Below are 19,538 nucleotides of genomic sequence, written 5' to 3'. Positions count from 1 at the left end.
GACTTAGTGGTGTTTATGGAATCCCTGAAAAAGTTCTTGATTCTCAAAGTTTGTAAATGATAATGTAACTTCTGGGATACGATGTATAACATATAGTCTTAGATTGATAATGTGAATTTCTTTAGAATAATTAACAACTATTCACCGAAGTGCCGGTGGCTGGCTAGCGGTGGATACGAGCCGCGAAGTGGCGAGGTAAATATCCAACGCTAGCCACCGACACTGAGGTGAATAGTTGTTTTAGTATATACTAAAACAGTGAGATAATATACAGCACAAGAAATTAATTTGGACGTTTTCTTCACTTGTCACGGATGCAAATCGGGACGCCATTTTTTCCCGAGTTGCTCGGAGGTAAATAGCAAAGGACATCCGGAGTTTGAGTAGCCAATCAGCGCCCGCATTCAACGCTATCCACTGTTTTAGTATATACTAATAATAGTTATATCCTTAATGATTCATATGCATCACGGTCAAAGGCAACAGAAACGCAGTGTTCACTACTTGCACAATCTCATAATACATCTCTATTACCCCCAACACTTTTGTATAACCATTGCTTGCAATTTCTCTTGCGACATGAAAATGTCCCAAGAGAAGTCGAAAACAACGCCTATGCAGATTTTGGAGGGTAAAAGAGGTGTATTATGGGATTTGTGCAAGTAGTGAATACGTATTTAGGTAAGATGTATATACTTCGCGGCATATAATTCGCAAATAAGTATCTAATTCGGGATACAGTTCAGGTGTTATTGCCATCGAGTCAGCCGAGCGAAGACGCGAGGCTGAAGATGCGGCAGCCTTAATAGAGCCGAAGCGTGAGAGTGTTGTGTATGCAGAAAAAATTTCGAACGCTCCAGAGAAAATGCAATGTAAGATAAGGTAAGGGAACAAAGGCCGCTTATCGTGTGACTACAAGAACCAATGAAAGCGCGTGTTTTAATGTGTGATGTCATTAGACAAATTGGCATGACGCGACATATGATCCTAGTTAGGTGAGTGAAAACACATTTTTTTGCTGATTTCTGTCACAATTGTGTTGTGCACACTTGATTTGAGTGTTCTTTAATACTTATTATAGAACCAGCGTGTTCTATATTGAGGCCCGATTCACACGGTACCGGACGAATTTTCTACCAGTTTAAAAATTTGACTGGCCACTTTGTTTGCACGGAACCGTTCAATCGTCTCGCTCTGTTCACACGAAACTGACGGACGGGATTAAAGTTGGACCTTTGTCAGTGGTTTTACCATCTGTTCATGCGCAGAGCACTAATTTACGAAATCCAAAATGGCGTCAAAAAAAGAGAAAGGCTAACGATAGTAGCTGAGTTACCACGCATCCGTGCAACCACGCCTTTGCCGTGCAAAAATTTAGACGGTCAATGTGTGAAGGAGAACAAATCGCATTAAGTTTTTTGTCATAAGAAATTCAAATTGCCCACCAATAACCTGATTACGTTACAATGTCACCGAATCGCTTTTCATATTTAATAGCAGGAGCTATAGAAAAGTTAAACTGCCTTTGCGAAATATAATAAGCTAATCAACCTTGATCGCTTTGCAAAATTCCTGGGGGACCGTGGTCCGTGTAAATGTCCAAAAGATGCTCTGCCACTTCACTAGTCTCTCTTTCACTAGTCTCTTTTGTTTGAAGAAGACGCAAGGAAAGAAATCTACTAAAAATATCAATAGCAGACATTATGTAGTTATATGTGTCACCATCTATATTGCCTGGCAAGCTAAGCATACTAACAAGATCCACTTGATGTCTTTCTTGTATTTCGGATGCTTTGATAGGTCGGAGAGGCGCCTTATTATCACTTTTTGTTGCTGTTTCACTGAATTTAGTAGCGTAAAACAAAATTATTACATGTTAAGAGCCAGATATCGTTTTTATTCACTCGTTTTTGATACCATATCGCTCACTCGCTCGTTCGCGATATGGTATTAAAAACTCGTGAATAAAAAGAATATCAGGCTCTTAACATGTAATAATCTATACGTATTTTAAGTGCGGGTTAAAGAAGAAAGAGTGAAGTGATCCTTCCACTTATCTGAACAATTTGAGCAAAAAAATAATAATTGAGACAAATGCTCAAATTGTCCAGATAAATTGCGAGGTCACTTCACTCTTTGACAATTAAGATCATGTTCCATACTGATGTAGCAATGATCTCCGACTGGCGTTGGAAGACTGTATATGCCGATTATGGCAATGTGCTTCAATAACTAATAATTTAATTATATTGTATTTCCTGCCGGGGTGGTTTTTAACTTTTTCGTTGAGAGGGTAGTCATGATTTCCCCACCGTCTTTGGCGCGATCTTCTCTATGCAAGTTGTAGCCTTCTATTCTAAATTGACTATTGGGATAGGATGAGCCAATGATTTTAGTTTCAGTCAAGAAGATCACTTGCGCCCTCAACTGATTGACCAAGATCTTAAGTTCATCGGCCTCATTTATTCTGTAAACTATACAGATTCTTCCAAAATGGTTGCCCTTTTGGTATTCCTTTGTTTGATTGCAAATTGGCCCATTTGGCCCCGCTTTGAAACGTTAAATTTCAAAAGAATATTTAACCTTGAACGAGGCCAAAAGGGCCAATTTGCAACCAAACAAAAGAATACTAGAATGGCGGCCATTTTGGAATAAGGTGTACTCTTTTTATGTTCTGATGAAACATTAATAAACCGCAATAGACCTTTTTGCAGATAAGGCGGCCATTTTGATTTCTATTTGCTTCGAAAGACATTATGGGATGCTCAGGGGGCAAATTAAAATGTATTTGCCCCCTGGGTATCCCATAATAGCTATTTGAAACAATAGAAATCAAAATGGCCGCTGTAGCTGCAAAGAGGTCTATTGTTCTTTTGTCTTGTAGAACTAATGCATGAAAGTGGTGATACGCCAATGGGAACATTCATGTCGTCATTTGAATTTAAGGCATCACTACATTTGTTTGCATGCCTGTCCACGCCTCCGTTCATCCATCCATCTTCTACATGGAATGAACTTTTTTCGTTATCCCTTACTTTCCTCATCCACATCTCTAAAAGGGAGGCAAACACCATCCGCACGTACAGTCAGCGTAAGGATTATCCAAGGAATACTTGAAAGCAGCTTTTTTTGAAACCAATAGATTTGGCATGGGACCACTAAGAGCGATACGAGTCAACTGGAACGTGCGTGTACTGTTCACCGTGTATAATGTTTTAGTATTAAGATAGCGCTTACCACCCCCATTTGACTGACCTTGCCACGAAAGCAAGCACAATATTTACTAGAGCGAGGAATCCGAATATAAGCAGAAAAACTAGGAGGTTTCGAGAACATAGTTGGCCATGTCTGATCTCAATGACGCTTGTATTGTGGCGTTCCGGCCGCTCCCCAGATAGGACTGGGTTCTACTAGCGACGCAAGCAAAGGCACCAACAGCGCACTTGATGATAATTAGTGTCTTTGGTCGTAATAACAAGTAATAATTATCAAGACGCGACTAATTTTGAGTATGTTGTTTTGGCTTATGCTTGCGAGGCTTGTAAAAACTCAACTTGAGAGCAACACTGCCTCAAGACCACCCTGCGAGCAGAGCCTTTCTTAACTCGACGAGAAAGAAAGGACTCTGCAGAAATCGTGTCAAGTCTTCATTGCATATGCGCAAGCAAATCCAACATGGTTGCCATCGTGAATAAGGTATATTGCAAACAAAAGAAAAAAAGAAAACAAAAGAACAAAAGAAAGCAAAAATCACACAAGCATGTGATTTTTGCCTTCTTTTGTTTAATCAGCGCACACCTTGTGATGATAATAGGGAGCTTAAGCACGCGCGTTTTTGAGACGCGGAAGGCAACCGGAAGTGAATATTTCGCACGCCAGGATAGCGGTCTCTCCCAGCTTTTTAAACTTAGGGTATCTAATAGTGAAAAGATACTTAGCGATATAAATGTGGTTGTGTGAAGACAAGTTAAAAGGGAAAACAGCTCACTTCCGGTTGCAGTCCGCGTCTCAAAAACGCTCTTGCTTAAGCTCCCTAATGTCCGTGTTTTTCACAACTGAAGCTTGTTTATTTCAAGTACCGGTAGTCACAATTTGCAGTCAGTGGCGTCCTGCTAGTTCCGAAACATGGACGGGTTAGCTGAGGATGAATCTTGCCGGTTTCGACCTTGTACATCCAGCAGTGTAACAGAAGCTAGTGGTTACCCCGTGTGGTAGCACAGTTTCTTGAAACTTTAGAAATTGTAAGCAGCTGTGCGCGCGGAATGTTTAATTTAACAACAACAACAACAACAACAAATTTATTTGTACCACACGTAAATAGGGATACACGAAATAAGTAATAGACTTGAGAAAGGTACAATGCCCCCTAGAAAATAACTAAGAAGCTAATTTAGCTAAGAGGCAGGATAAATAATTATGTATAAAGGAAAAAAGTCGATTCAGAGAGGCACAAATATAATGATAAAAGATAGGCAAACAAAGAGAACGACAACAGCGAAAAAAAGGGGAAAAAAAGAGATCACCAAAAACATCTTTATGAGGGTAACTGTATAAACTTTTGTGAATCGCTGAGTGTAATAGAAAAATCTATTCTGACTGGCATGAAATCGATCAAACTGAGTCTAATTTTCACAATTTTGTTCACGTACGTTGATTTGGTTTTAACCAGCACAGTTTAATTTAAAAATTTGGTTTTATCAACGGAGTTGATAATGTAAATTGGCCACCGTACAGAGATTCTAAAAGCTGACGTTTCGAGCGTTAGCCCTTCGTCAGAGCGAATCGAGGGATTATGGGTTACGTGTAGTTTTTATAGTAGAGTAGGAGCTACGCTATTGGTGGTAACATGGCAACGTGAAAAATAGGAATATCTTACTTAAATGAAAAGCGTTCGTTAATACCGTGAGGATTAAGGGTGCCGATTTGAAAGATGAATTTTTGTTCCAGATTCTTGCGGCTTTCCGTCGTACCTAGATGTAGGGAAAGGCCGCAGATAGCCATGTGTTTTTTGGAGTGGTTAGGCAGATTAAAATGGCGAGCGACTGGCTTAGATGCATCCTTGTCATTCTTCTTAACATCGCAAAGGTGTTCGCGGAATCGGTCACCTAGTCGTCTACCTGTCTCACCAATGTATAATTTACTGCATAACGTACAGTTTATGCAATAAATGACATTTGCGGAGGTACATGTGAAACGATCGGTGATCTTAACAGATCGCTTAGGTCCCGATATCTTGCTAGTGGTAACAATGAAAAGACAAGTTTTGCATCGTAAGCGCGCGCATTTGAAAGTGCCGGGTTGCTCGTTAGTTTTGAGCGCGCTTCTAACTAAAAAGTTGCCTACGTTTTTGTCGCGTTTGAATGAAATAAGTGGAGGTTGCGAAAAGATTCTACTAGTCTTGGGATAATTTTGGAGTAATTTAAAATTACTAAGAATGATGCTTTTGACTGCGTGATTATGAGGATGGAAAGTGAGGGTGAATGGAATTCTGTCATTCTTATCTTTTTGTGACGTTTGTAGTGATGACTGTCGATCAAATTGTTGGGCGCGATGATGGTCCGCTTTGACCACAGAGACAGGATAGCCACGTTTTTCGAAGAACTGGCACATCTCCTCTGATTTGCTAGAAAAATCGGAGTAAACACTACATAGACGTCGAAGTCTAAGAAATTGAGAATAAGGAATGGAGTTCTTGACATGTGATGGATGTGACGATGAATACAACAAATAACTGTGTGAATCAGTAGGTTTGTAGTGCACACTAGTACATAGCTCGTTGCCTCTAATACAAACTTTGATATCTAGGAAAGCCAATGAAGTTTCCGAAATTTCCCAGGTATATTAAAGAGCCGGATGAAAAGAGTTGACGGAGGTTATAAATTGATCGAGTTCTTCTCTGCTGGATGAAATAGCGCCGATGCAGTCGTCGATGTAGCGGCCGTAGAGTTCAGGTTTGGGGCCGTTGTACTGATTAAAAAATTGGTGTTCAACATATCCTACAAAAAGATTGGCATAGCTAGGTCCCATTCTTGTGCCCATCGCTACACCATTAATTTGTTTGTAATAGTTGCCGGCGAATGAAAAACAGTTAAGCGTTAAAACTAGTTCGGCAAGGCGGAGGAGCGTTTCCGAGCTACGTAGGTTCTTTAACAGTGCGTTGATCGAAAAAGTGTTTAAGTGCTTGAAGACTTTCGCTATTGGGAATGACTGTGTATAGAGATGTAATGTCCATGGTGAAAATAAGTTTGTCTTGGCCGGAGAAATTGAAATCGCGGAAAATTTGTAGTGCGTGTGTACTGTCTTTAATGTATGATGGCAAAGATTTGACAATAGGCGTCATAATCCTGTCTAAGTAGCTAGAAATGAGTTCGGTGGGGCAACTACAGGCAGAAACGATAGGGCGACCTGGGTTGTTGGGTTTGTGAATTTTAGGCAAGAAGTAAATGCACGAAGTTCTAGGGATGTTGATGATGAGATTAGTGGCAGTGTCCGGTAATTCTTGATTAACTATAAGATTTTGAATGGTGTCTTTGACAAGTTTTTGATTTTTGGAAGTAAGATCTTTAGGGATTTTGGCATAAAACGAGGTATCCGAAAGTTGCCGCAAAGCTTCTTTTTGGTAAAGGTCGGACCGCCAAACAACTACCTCGCCGCCTTTGTCGGCCGATTTGATTAAGATTTTTAAGCGCCGCCCACTCTTCCGAGGAAAGGTTGGAAAATTTAGTGTTGCGATTGAATTTTCCAACCTTTCCTCAGAAGACTGGGCGGCGCTTAAAAATCTTAGTAAACGCAACGACAGTTGTCAAATCGGCCGACAAAGGCGGCGCGGTAGTTGTTTGGCGGTCCGACCTTTACCAAAAAGAAGCTTTGCGGCAACTTTCAGATACCTCGTTTTATGCCAAAATCCCTAAAGATCTTACTTCCAAAAATCAAAAACTTGTCAAAGGCACCATTCAAAATCTTATAGTTAATCAAGAATTACCGGACACTGCCACTAATCTCATCATCAACACCCCTAGAACTTCGTGCATTTACTTCTTGCCTAAAATTCACAAACCCAACAACCCAGGTCGCCCTATCGTTTCTGCCTGTAGTTGCCCCACCGAACTCATTTCTAGCTACTTAGAGAGGATTATGACGCCTATCGTCAAATCCGGGCCATCATACATTAAAGACAGTACACACGCACTACAAATTTTCCGCGATTTCAATTTCTCCGGACAAGACAAACTTATTTTCACCATGGACATTACATCTCTATACACAGTCATTCCTAGTAGCGAAGGTCTTCAAGCACTTAAACACTTTTTCGATCAACGCACTGTCAAAGAACCTAGCTCGGAAACGCTCCTCCGCCTTGCCGAACTAGTTTTAACGCTTAACTGTTTTTCATTCGCCGGCAACTATTACAAACAAATTAATGGTGTAGCGATGGGCACAAGAATGGGACCTAGCTATGCCAATCTTTTTGTAGGATATGTTGAACACCAATTTTTTAATCAGTACAACGGCCCCAAACCTGAACTCTACGGCCGCTACATCGACGACTGCATCGGCGCTATTTCATCCAGCAGAGAACTCGATCAATTTATAACCTCCGTCAACTCTTTTCATCCGGCTCTTAAATATACCTGGGAAATTTCGGAAACTTCATTGGCTTTCCTAGATATCAAAGTTTCTATTAGAGGCAACGTGCTATGTACTAGTGTGCACTAAAAACCTACTGATTCACACAGTTATTTGTTGTATTCATCGTCACATCCATCACATGTCAAGAACTCCATTCCTTATTCTCAATTTCTTAGACTTCGACGTCTATGTAGTGTTTACTCCGATTTTTCTAGCAAATCAGAGGAGATGTGCCAGTTCTTCGAAAAACGTGGCTATCCTGTCTCTGTGGACTCCAAAATTATCCCAAGACTAGTAGAATCTTTTCGCAACCTCCACTTATTTCATTCAAACGCGACAAAAACGTAGGCAACTTTTTAGTTAGAAGCGCGCTCAAAACTAACGAGCAACCCGGCACTTTCAAATGCGCGCGCTCACGATGCAAAAACTTGTCTTTTCATTGTTAACACTAGCAAGATATCGGGACCTAAGCGATCTGTTAAGATCACCGATCGTTTCACATGTACCTCCGCAAATGTCATTTATTGCATAAACTGTACGTTATGCAATAAATTATACATTGGTGAGGCAGGTAGACGACTAGGTGACCGATTCCGCGAACACCTTCGCGATGTTGAGAAGAATGACAAGGATGGATCTAAGCCAGTCGCTCGCCATTTTAATCTGCCTAACCACTCCAAAAAACACATGGCTATCTGCGGCCTTTCCCTACATCTAGGTACGACGGAAAGCCGCAAGAATCTGGAACAAAAATTCATCTTTCAAATCGGCACCCTTAATCCTCACGGTATTAACGAACGCTTTTCATTTAAGTAAGATATTCCTATTTTTCACGTTGCCATGTTACCACCAATAGCGTAGCTCCTACTCTACTATAAAAACTACACGTAACCCATAATCCCTCGATTCGCTCTGACGAAGGGCTAACGCTCGAAACGCCAGCTTTTAGAATCTCTGTACGGTGGCCAATTTACATTATCAACCCCGTTGATAAAACCAAATTTTTGTATACTACTTTCCCACCGACGCAGCACCACAGTTTCTTTAGAAACTACCCCTTCATTCACAGTTTACTTTATATACGTTTAACAAATGTCATAATTTGATGCAAAAACCTGTTTATTTGACTAGAAAAGTGGCTCAACTCTAACTGAACTGAACTGAACTTAATTGTTGACAACACCAACAACAACAACAAGGGAAAATACAACACAACTAGTTCAGGTTGACGGCTCCTCAAACGTCATATGATTTTGGTAATGTGCAAGTAAAAGCTCCTCGCTGCTCAGCTCCTCCTGACAAAGCCAACAGGGGAGAAGCCCCTGTTCATTTGCACTTGCAGAACGGTCTCCTGCTTTTTCATCTTTTCTGACACCTCTGTTGCAAAAAGACTTTCCTATTGGCTTACGTTTATTACGCTTTTCTCCAGTATGGACTCTTTCATGTTTCCTCAAACTTCCTGCTTGGCTAAAACACTTGCCACATTGTCTGCATTTATAAGGCTTTTTTCCTGTGTGGACTGTTTCATGTGTCCTTAACTGTCCTGCTTGGCTAAAACATTTGCCACATTGTTTGCATTTATAAGGCTTCTCTCCTGTGTGGACTCTTTCATGTGTCCTTAACTGTCCTGCTTGGCTAAAACATTTGCCACATTGTTTGCATTTATAAGGCTTCTCTCCTGTGTGGACTCTTTCATGTGTCCTTAACTGTCCTGCTTGGCTAAAACACTTGCCACATTGTTTGCATTCATAAGGCCTCTCCCCTGTATGGACTCTTTCATGTGTCCTTAAATGTGCTGCTCGGCTAAAACACTTGCCACATTGTTTGCATTTATAAGCCTTCTCTCCAGTATGCACTCTTTCATGTTTCCTTAAATTTCCTGCTTCCCTAAAACACTTGCCACATTGTTTGCATTTATAAGGCTTCTCTCCAGTATGCACTCTTTCGTGTGCCCTCAAATTTCCTGCTCGGCTAAAACACTTGCCACATTGTTTGCATTTATAAGGCTTCTCTCCAGTATGCACTCTTTCATGTTTTCTTAAATCTCCTGCTTCCGTAAAACACTTGCCACATTGTTTGCATTCATAAGGCCTCTCCCCTGTATGGACTCTTTCATGTGTCCTTAAATGTGCTGCTCGGCTAAGACACTTGCCACATTGTTTGCATTCATAAGGCTTCTCTCCAGTATGCACTCTTTCGTGTGCCCTCAAATTTCCTGCTCGGCTAAAACACTTGCCACATTGTTTGCATTTATAAGGCTTCTCTCCAGTATGCACTCTTTCATGTTTCCTTAAATCTCCTGCTTCCCTAAAACACTTGCCGCATTGTTTGCATTCATAAGGCTTCTCTCCAGTATGCACTCTTTCGTGTGCCCTCAAATTTCCTGCTCGGCTAAAGCTTTTGCCACATTGTTTACAATGATAGGGCTTCTCTCCATTATACACTCTTTCATGTTTTCTCAAATATTGGCTCTGACTGAAACACTTGCCGCTTTGTTCGCATTCATAAGGCCTCTCGCCAGCTGCAGTATGCACTCTTTCGTGTGTCTTGCACTCACAAAGTTTTTTGGCGGTATGTATTCTGCCATGTCTGGTTAAACTTCCTCTTTCACTAAGCCCCTTGCCGCCCCTCTTCTCTTCAGTATGGACTGACAACGCCATAAAACAAGAATATCATTGGTGCCCTTCTTTGCCGTACTCTACAAAACAAGAAGGTGAAATCACCAAATGTTGAAATTTTCTTTTCACCTGTACTGTAACTTCCTAGAACTTCTTAGGTGTCCTACACTTCACTCACTAAATAATATTAGCAATGATACAATAACGTTGTTGTATTTACTTCCTTATAACTGTTTTATATTAAGAATTTGATTTTCTTTTTATTAACTTCCTTTAGATCGTTTTTTTTTTCTGACTTAAATTTGACCTTCACTTGACTTAGCAGTCGGTTGGATGGTTTTGATGAAAATAACTTCTTTTTCTTGTGTATTTTAGTGCTAAGTGAGATCACAATTCGTAAAACATGTCAAGATCAGTTTTGCGCAGGAATTGCCATATGATCAATAATGGTTCTTGGCCTGAACAGAGAAGGTATCTAAAAATGAACAAAGTGTTACGGTAATACGAGTAACAAAAACGTCCAACTTGTCTTGCAACATTGCTGCGAAACTAGTCGAACAGCGATGTAGCGCGTTTTACATCCCACACACAACCTGTCCTCACAACAAAAATAATGTGTTGCAAGTTGCTGCAGCGTGTTACAGAAAGTAGAGGTCCGTTCTACTTTCTGCAACAAATCCCCCAAAATAATGCCCGTCTTACCACTCCTATAAGGCAACTTGTTTCGTAACAAAATCACTTTTCTAGAGCTCTTGATTTGTCAAGAGTGGTGATTACGTCATACGTGGCTGCAGTACGTTTCCTCTGCCAAGTGGCGACCACCGTCTTTGTTTTCATAGATCAATTAAGCTTACGTGACCTCGTAGGTGGCCAATCAGAGGCCTGAATTAACGCAACTTGCAACACATTTTTTTGTTGTTGTAAGACAGGTTGTGTGTGGGCTGTAAAACGCGCAACATCGCTTTTCGACTAGTTTCGCAGAGAGTGACGTCATCAGTCCTCTTATTTGCATATTTTACACATTTTTCAAACTTAAATATCTCCCGAACCAATGCAGATATTTCCAAACGGTAAAGAGCGTTTTAAATCTTTCTTGGAATTCTATGTGATAAACCGAAAAATCCAAGGGATAAAATTTTAATCATAGTAGCACTTCAACCACCTAAGAAGCTGGGATTTGGAATTTTTTATGTTCAAGAAAAGAAAAAAAGAACTTATATCAGAACTATTTTAGGCCAAGTCGTGTACTTTCTTCTCTTTAAGGGTGAAAGAAAGCATTGGGCTCTTTATAACTGGTTAAGATTCTGTTGGGGGTTTACTCAATGGCTACCTGAGAGAAAATCCAAAGGCCTCTCTTACACTGTTTTGTGATAAATCATCCGCACTGAATGTACATAGGATGAAGAGTCTACACGTGATCAAATGGTCTGAAGATGGATCCAATCAGCGTGAGGCCGAAGAAACCACGATCTTTTGTTGGGAGCAGTTCATTTTACTGGTGATTTGATACCCATTCCTTTGTGGGGGCAAACAGTTGTCATTGGGCCATATACTTATGTGCCTAGTAAGTTCATTAAGACATCATATTTTGCCTCCACAACAAACTGTGAGTGCAATAAAAATGCATTAGGGAAATGACCTATTATTCAAAGCAGTGGTTTTAGTGTGTGCACAGACTTTGAGCGTGGCCAATGTAAACATGTACTTCCAGTCTTATACCATTGGAAGAGTAATGCTAAAAAAGGGATAGATGCGACTCATGCTGCACAATAATTGCAAATTAACCTTTATATCACATTCAAATACAAGGCAAGATTGGAAGAATCCTGCTGTTCATTGGAAGTCACTCAGTGCTTGTTCTGCACACAACTCTTTATGAATGTTACTGATTTTTTACTGATCATCTTTGTTTGGCAAATACGATCAACAACGTTATGACATCTGAATTTGTTTCAAACATAATTTATTTCACCCAAAACAGAAAGAAAGGGTGATTCCCTTTTCCATTTCCTTTTAAAAAAATTGGCTTGTGGTAATTTGTACTGCTTCTGTGCTTTATGCTAGGTGTATCTATGAGGGTTCCTGTGAAGGTTGTACTCTGGGAGACATTCTCTCGTTTATGACTGGTGCTTTCACTAGATTGATCTCTATTTGTTTTTATGAATTTGATGGAGGGAGAAGACCATAGTGCTCCACATGCAGCTTGCAGCTCTATTTTCCTAGAGGCATTTAAGATCAAGCTGTGTTCACAGCTCTGATGTTGAGTTCACTGACTGATAGTTGTGGGTTCAGAAATATATAACACCATTATTTACATAGCTCCATACAAAGAAATCTAAAACTTGTACCCAAAAGTGACAAGAATAGACCGATAAGTATTATTTGGCTAACTCAATGTTGTACCCAATTCAAGTCTCTCGGGGTTAAGATTCTTTGTGTGATAAATTCGCATGACAATGAAGCATTCACATTTAAATGATATGGGAATACTTGGAACAAAACGTTTTATTCCCAAAAGATTTGAATTGGGTACAACATTGAGTTAGCCAAATTGGTCTATTATGTTGTTGGTTCCCTTTTCAAAGACGTTGTTCACTTTTTTTTTTCAAACGATAGTACAGGTGATTTACATACAACAAATGTTGCCTTGTTATGTTGACAATGACATCTTAAGCCTTTGCAAGTGAATTAAGTTATTATCATTCTTATCACAAGAGCAACAATGTATTTTTTTAAATTCCCATTTTTAATGATGATGTTCAAGTTCAAAAATCATGTTCATATTTTCTGTAGTGCTCTCGTGATTTTAACAAGAAATTAAATGTATCATACAGTTACATTAATCAGTACCTCAGTGTATAAACAATAGAATTAACATTGTTGTTCTTATTGAAAATATTCTTCATACTGATTTTCTTCCACAGTGTCTGCAACATGATAGCGCCCATAGTCCAGATCACACAATGGGGCTGGCAGGCTTAAGTTGCAGCTACCACCATGTAACTGTGGTAGGTAGTACAGAGACTCCAGGGTCTTCCACTAATAGTGTCAAGATGAGATTTCTGAATAAACCGCATGCCCCATGGTATGTTTGCTGACTGTCACTTGAGCCTGCTGTGTCCCGTGCCTTTCCTTTACAGGAATTCTGCTGTTGTAAAGTGAGCCCATACAACATGAAGTATCACATGAGGATTCAGTCACTAGATGTGAGTACCTGCTGAGCATGCTCAACACAATGAATTTCTAATAAAATGCAGTTTAATATCTTGTTTCATATGGTTGCTAGCTAATTTTTCTCCCTTTTAAAGAAGCGAGTGTTCGCTGCTTGCAGATTTCTTTTCCCAAACTCGTCAGCCCAGCAAACGCAAAAAGAAGAGAGACTTCTGCTGGCATGGAACATTCGCTTCTTTGAAAGGGGGGAAATTTACTTGCAACCATGTGAAGTAAGGATATTTTATGACACATAACATGAGAATTTTATTCCATAAAGCTCGTTTGTACAAATCTATACGCTTTACTTTCACATGTGAAAAAGGCCTATACAGCCAATCAGAATGACGTACAGCTATTTCACATGTGGAAGTATAACCAATCAACGATAGCGTAAAGGCGTTTCCATGCCAATCACTCGTGAATCTCGTGCAAATCCTACTTTGTTTTTGAATTAAATTAAATTTGCATTTGGTTCTATTGTTAGTGAGGTTTTGTTTCTAATTCGCGTTCAGAAGACTGTTTTAATGAAAATTCTCATGTTATGTGTAATAAACAGTTTACGACATAGAAAGTGCTTTGTACGGGGTTTTATCCACTCGTTGTTTGTGTCAAAAGCCCTCACTCGCTCGTTCCTCGCTCGTTCGGGTTTTTGACACAAACAACTCGTGCATAAAACCCCGTACCCCGCACTTTCTATGACGTAAACTATATAAACCGCATTTTATTAGTGTCAAGCTCATTTTACAACTCCTGCAATATAGATTGTTCACATGTTACAAGACCTTAAAATTAATTTTGAAGAAAAAAAATTAATAGAAAAAAAAAACAAGACCACAAAAACTGCTGCTGAGCCATACCATCAATCTGAAGTACTTTATGCCACTTTACACACCTATTTCTCCTTGAAATAATTTGTGAAGGTCTTGAGACATAAAAATTCCAATCTTGGTTTGAAAAAAATGTGACATTGTACTTTAAAAACAAAATTTCACTCCTTAAGCCTCAATATCCACATGCAAATACTCCTGACCAATCTACATTCATTCTGTTATGCTATTAGTTGGGAGGATTTGCTAAAAAGATAAAATCTTCCCTCAAGTGATCATAATAATTAGTATGTGTAATCAAATGGCGACGAGTGAAATTAGGAAATAATTTCACGCGCGTTTTGTCAAAATTCTGATAACAGGCGAGGGAAGTTATCAGAATTTTGACAAAACGGAAGTCAAATTATTTCCTAATTTCACGAGAAAGCCATTTGATTACCTTTTAATGTCGTGGGTGACAAATTACGCTCACCGTGACCGTAATTGTAAAATCGCTCGAGTACTTTATCCAACTGCTCGGGAAGAATCATCTCCAGGTTTTCCTCAAGGCTATTTTCGTCACACCACTTCTCAAAAACTCTCACCCAGTTAATTGCGCTCTTTCACGTATTTAAATTTTCTGCCGCTTCTTTTAATTTCGTAACTTCTTCAATGGTCACTGTCTTAAATCTAGACGCCATCTTGGCCCTGATCGAGATACAAGAGATGTTACCATGGCAATTTTGTAATTTCACATGTGAAATTATACATTAACGCTGAAATTTCGCGCCTAAATTAAGGAGTAATTTGTCACCCATGATATTACTGTCATTATAACTTTTGAATGGCAAGTTCATTTTTATTAATAATGTCCCCTTTAAAACAACAGACAAGTACAGTGCAATTTCTTTGCTGATCTCATCTCAGTCCAACATGAAGAGAAAAACACTGGCACAAGCAAAGGTATAAACCATGAGATACATGTAGCTCTTAGGAGCCCTTGTTAATTCTATTAAAATTCATCCATGAGCTGGCTCCCAGAAGCGTTTGATTAGGTAGTACAGTAAATACATTGCTGAAGTCGTTAAGGGTACAAGGGTACTATTACTTGTGCCACAGTATGCCTTATGGGCTAGCACTAGGAGTCTCTTGATATATAAAGAAATACATGTATCATAATCCACTATTGCTTCTTGAATGTTTCATTGACAGCTTTCATCTCTGGGCAAGTGTTGCACTACAGTTTTGAGGCCCATAGGTGAATGCACTCAATGTCTTCTATTAGGGAAGGAAACAGGAGGCCCATATCACAATGACATTGAAAATCATTGGATATTTTGTTGTATTTCAGTCGATTTTTTTTTGTAATATTGGCTTCAGTGTTTCATTCGTCTTAAGATAGCAACTTTCTTGGAGAATGAGGTACATATATTTTTGGTATGCTCTCGCCATGATAGATTGTAATGATCAATACTAACATCCAGACACTTTGATGACGATCAACATGCAATTGTAGTGTAACCTTAAATTACCTAAATGAACTCTTAAGCCGGTCATACACAGTTCAACATTTGTTGATCAACAAATTTTGCAGCTATTGTTCAACAAATGTTGTACAGTGTATCATGTCATGTTGAATGTTGAAATATGCCATTCAACTCGTTGAACGTTGTTCAACGATGTGGAACGAAAATAGAGACCAGCTCTATTCCGTTCAACATGTCTGTGCAACATTGATCAACAAATGTTGCAAGATGTTGAACCGTCTGTCATCGGCTTAAGCATTCTACTATTTAACTTGCTATCAGTGTTTGTATTGGTTTCATCCTTGTTATTCTGATCAAAGTCTCTACTTTTTTGAGGAAAAATAATTTCATTTTTTCCACTGATGACAACCCATTCAAGTCTCCACTGGTGTGTCTTGTTTGATAAATTATTACTAGCAGAAGGGATATCAAAAATACTCTGTGAACGGCAGCCTGGTAATTTCTAAATTTCGTGCCGATCTTCGCGAAATATTCTTTGTATGCAAAGTTATCTTAGTTTGGACGGCTGAGGGATGAGAAGTTGTCGCTTAATCTTTTTACAACAATTGCTTGTAATCTCGCAATCTGATTGGCTAATTTGCCTTTGTCGATGAGAGTCTAAACAATGCTCTACGCGCTATGCTCGCGTCGATTTGTCACGCAATTTAATAACCAATCAGGAACGCCCATTTTGGGAAATAAACCAATCATATTGCGAGAAAGTTACCTAGGTACCTAGGTATAACACGAGGACTGCGGACCGGGTATAAAACGCGGACTGAATACAAAACACTGTGAAAAAGGCACAGAGCAACGAAATAGCAATAGGCTGACACGTAAATTTAAGTCCGACATGAGAATGGTGGAAAAAATGTTTCGCGCCATAATTATCAACCATAGCGTTAAAGTGGATACTTTTTTGGCTTCTCAAAACGACGAGCAATAGCTCACTGAAGGTTTTAGTTGAAATTGCAAAACGTTTGTATGTTGTATTTTTCAGAGGTAAGACAATAATTTATGAAATCCTTCGCGGGTCACCAGCTTTATGTTTGGAAATCGAGAAATTTGAAGGACTTCAGTGGGAGATACTGATTTCAACAGAGTTTTATTGTGACCCGAGACCACACAAAAATAACTGGAAGCGTGGATATACATTGAACATCACGCAAAGCGAAAACAAAACTATCTCGACCCGATCTACCAGCGTTCTTATTTTCCCACGGAAAAGTCACAAATATTTACTTATGAGCATTCCGAGCACATGACATCATGTGCCCTGTCAATAACTAACATATCTTCGGAACAGATTCCGCTGTGATGTTTGGCCGGGGGTCTCTTTATCTATTCGCAATTTTTTTTTTTTTTTTTGCGATTGATACAACATTTTGTTCACCTCATTGTCGCACGGGTCCGTCTGTAAACAGCACTCGCTTATTAAGAGAGCAACCGTAGTCCACGTACTGATTTCCGCGTACACACTACCGACTTTATCTGAAGCCTCTTACGCAAACTTTGGAAGTAAGGATTGCGTGATGAGCCAAAACACTCTACGTATGTGTTGAATCCATCCAGCCATGCTGGCTCGAACTACGACAACAAGAGTCAGAGGACGTTAATATAAAAGATGCAAATATACGTAGAGTTTAAGTTTATGCCAAAAGTGTTTCCGTTCTTCCCCATAACAATTTTTCCACCCTAGTAATGGACTTGATTTGCGTTAATTGATGATTTGGCTCATTTTTTTACCTTTTGGAAAGTAACCAAAACCCTCAATTTGGCTAACCAAAGGCCTCAGGTTGGTTTTTAGGCCTAGGGTTAGCGAAATTGAGGGCTATTGGTTACTTTCTGAAAGGCAAACGAGTGACCTGCATTTTAGACCCGCCGCTACGCGACAATATTTTGACACGGAATAAGAGTACTCAAGGGCCTTTCAAAAAATCTTTACCTGGGCCAGTACAAACCTAGTTTTGTTCTATACTCCGTTTTTGAAAACTCAGTCCTTGCTTCATACCTAGACCACAGTCCACGTTTTATACTGACCGTCACTCAGTCCGATCCAATTTAATACCACTCGACCATTGCATTGGCTTTAAATTTTCAACGTGTTTAACTGTTATAAGTACTTATCGCAGTTATGGAATGCTAACCTTTTGAGAATGAGTGCTTTGACTCAAAAATTGTTTATCACGCCGGTCATTTAGTGATTTGAAACCCTACGGTCATTTGGACCGCTTCCTGAAGACTGGGCCGCCATGATCATTTCCGAAAAGGAGAAAAACCCATAACCTTCTAACGATAAATAACTTCCAAGAGACTGATCTCTCATTTAAAATGTAGCAAAAAAAACATTCTCACCTTCTGTAAGGGAGTTGTTAATCACAACAGCGCAAATCTCCTCTTGACGATAGCATACTCAAGATCGTTTCGTACCCAGGCGATTCGTACCCAAATTCAGCTGAGTAGTACCCAGGCCATTGGTTTGTTTGCGGTTGAAATGGGCCCTTTGCAGCTGGCGATCACATTGGTCCAATCGACTCCGAGAGACAGCTCAAAGATGATGTATAGAGCATTGAGTTGGCCGATTAGGTCTATTAACGATCTTTCAGTAGAACGTTTTGGTCATTTACTACTTTTTGTCAAAATTTGCATAACCATAACAAAGACTGAAACATCACACATGAAAGCAAAAGTCGGATTTACCTCTTCGTCGCATTCTTGTGCAAAGCACAGGAATTTTTATTAATAGCGAAGATCCTTTCTGTAGCAATCGTCCTGTCAAATTTAAAAAATATTGACCCATCTGCAAATATTTTATGATTTTTTTATAGACGTGACCAAAAGTCAAGGGAATTAGGCAGACACCTGAAGCATAATTTTAAGTTTATCACTACCCTTGTCCCAGAGGTTTTTCTTGAGCAGCGAGAGAGCCGCGAAGCGGCCAGGACGAATCGCGAAAAAACCTCTTGTTACCTCAGACTTGAACAACCTCGTTCCAAGGGTCTCTGCCTCCCTTGGTCGTTGAAAGAGAGATCCTGGTTGCGGCTGGTCACGTGACCACCCAGAATCTGGATGGTAAAAAAACCTGCTGGAAGGGTGGGGTAACAGGGTTTTTGATTGTCACAATGACAAATTTACTAAGGCAGGTAGTTTTCGCGCTTAAGTCATGTTTTAAAACCAAACACCAAAAAAATTTTTTTTTACTCTGCTGACTCAAGTTTATGTAGGGTTTGTGCAACTGTATGTGACAGAGATCACAGTAATAACGACAATCAAATGTCGCAGGATAGAACAGCAACTAAATCTTTCTTTAAATATAAACTTTCCAGTCAAATGACTTGTTTCACTTTCAAATTATATCGACATAGCCAGCCGAAAGTAGCGCCTTCTGAACACCTTTCGGAAACTCGAGCGCCATTTTGAAACCAACAATTGTTCAACTTCACCTTACCCCGGATGGTATTTTATCGTCCTCTCGACCAAATGTACTTGAGTACCCACCCACCCTGCGGTTTTGGATGGATAGATAGTCACGTGACCAGCCGCAACCAGGGTCTCTCTTCCAACGACCAAGGGAGGCAGAGAGGAGAGACCCTGGGAACGAGGTTGAGACTTGAATCTCACTTTCATGCAGACGCCAGGGTCAGGATCTGACCCTCAGGTTCGGATTGGTTTATATTTTTACAAACACGTAAATCAACATGATTGGTTCGTTTGAGTGGTAATACCGAGGGGACGCGTGATTGCTA

At 39.8% G+C, this 19,538-nt stretch overlaps 1 protein-coding gene across 1 annotated transcript; it reads right to left on the bottom strand.

Moving 5' to 3' along the window:
- Positions 1-8,758: 8,758 nt before the first annotated feature.
- On the bottom strand, positions 8,759-18,201 carry LOC137976048 (zinc finger protein 709-like). The gene is made up of 2 exons (XM_068823313.1): positions 18,148-18,201; positions 8,759-10,327 (listed from the first exon to the last, which is right to left on the bottom strand). The coding sequence occupies exon 2, from the start codon at positions 10,287-10,289 to the stop codon at positions 8,850-8,852; it is 1,440 nt and encodes a 479-aa protein (XP_068679414.1). The 5' UTR covers positions 10,290-10,327; positions 18,148-18,201; the 3' UTR covers positions 8,759-8,849.
- Between the last annotated feature and the right edge of the window lie 1,337 nt (positions 18,202-19,538).

Source organism: Montipora foliosa, chromosome 11, assembly GCF_036669935.1.
Source record: "Montipora foliosa isolate CH-2021 chromosome 11, ASM3666993v2, whole genome shotgun sequence".
NCBI classification, from domain to species: domain Eukaryota; kingdom Metazoa; phylum Cnidaria; class Anthozoa; order Scleractinia; family Acroporidae; genus Montipora; species Montipora foliosa.
The sequence above is the reverse complement of the archived record's forward strand: the minus strand, read 5'-3'. Positions and strand labels throughout refer to the sequence as shown.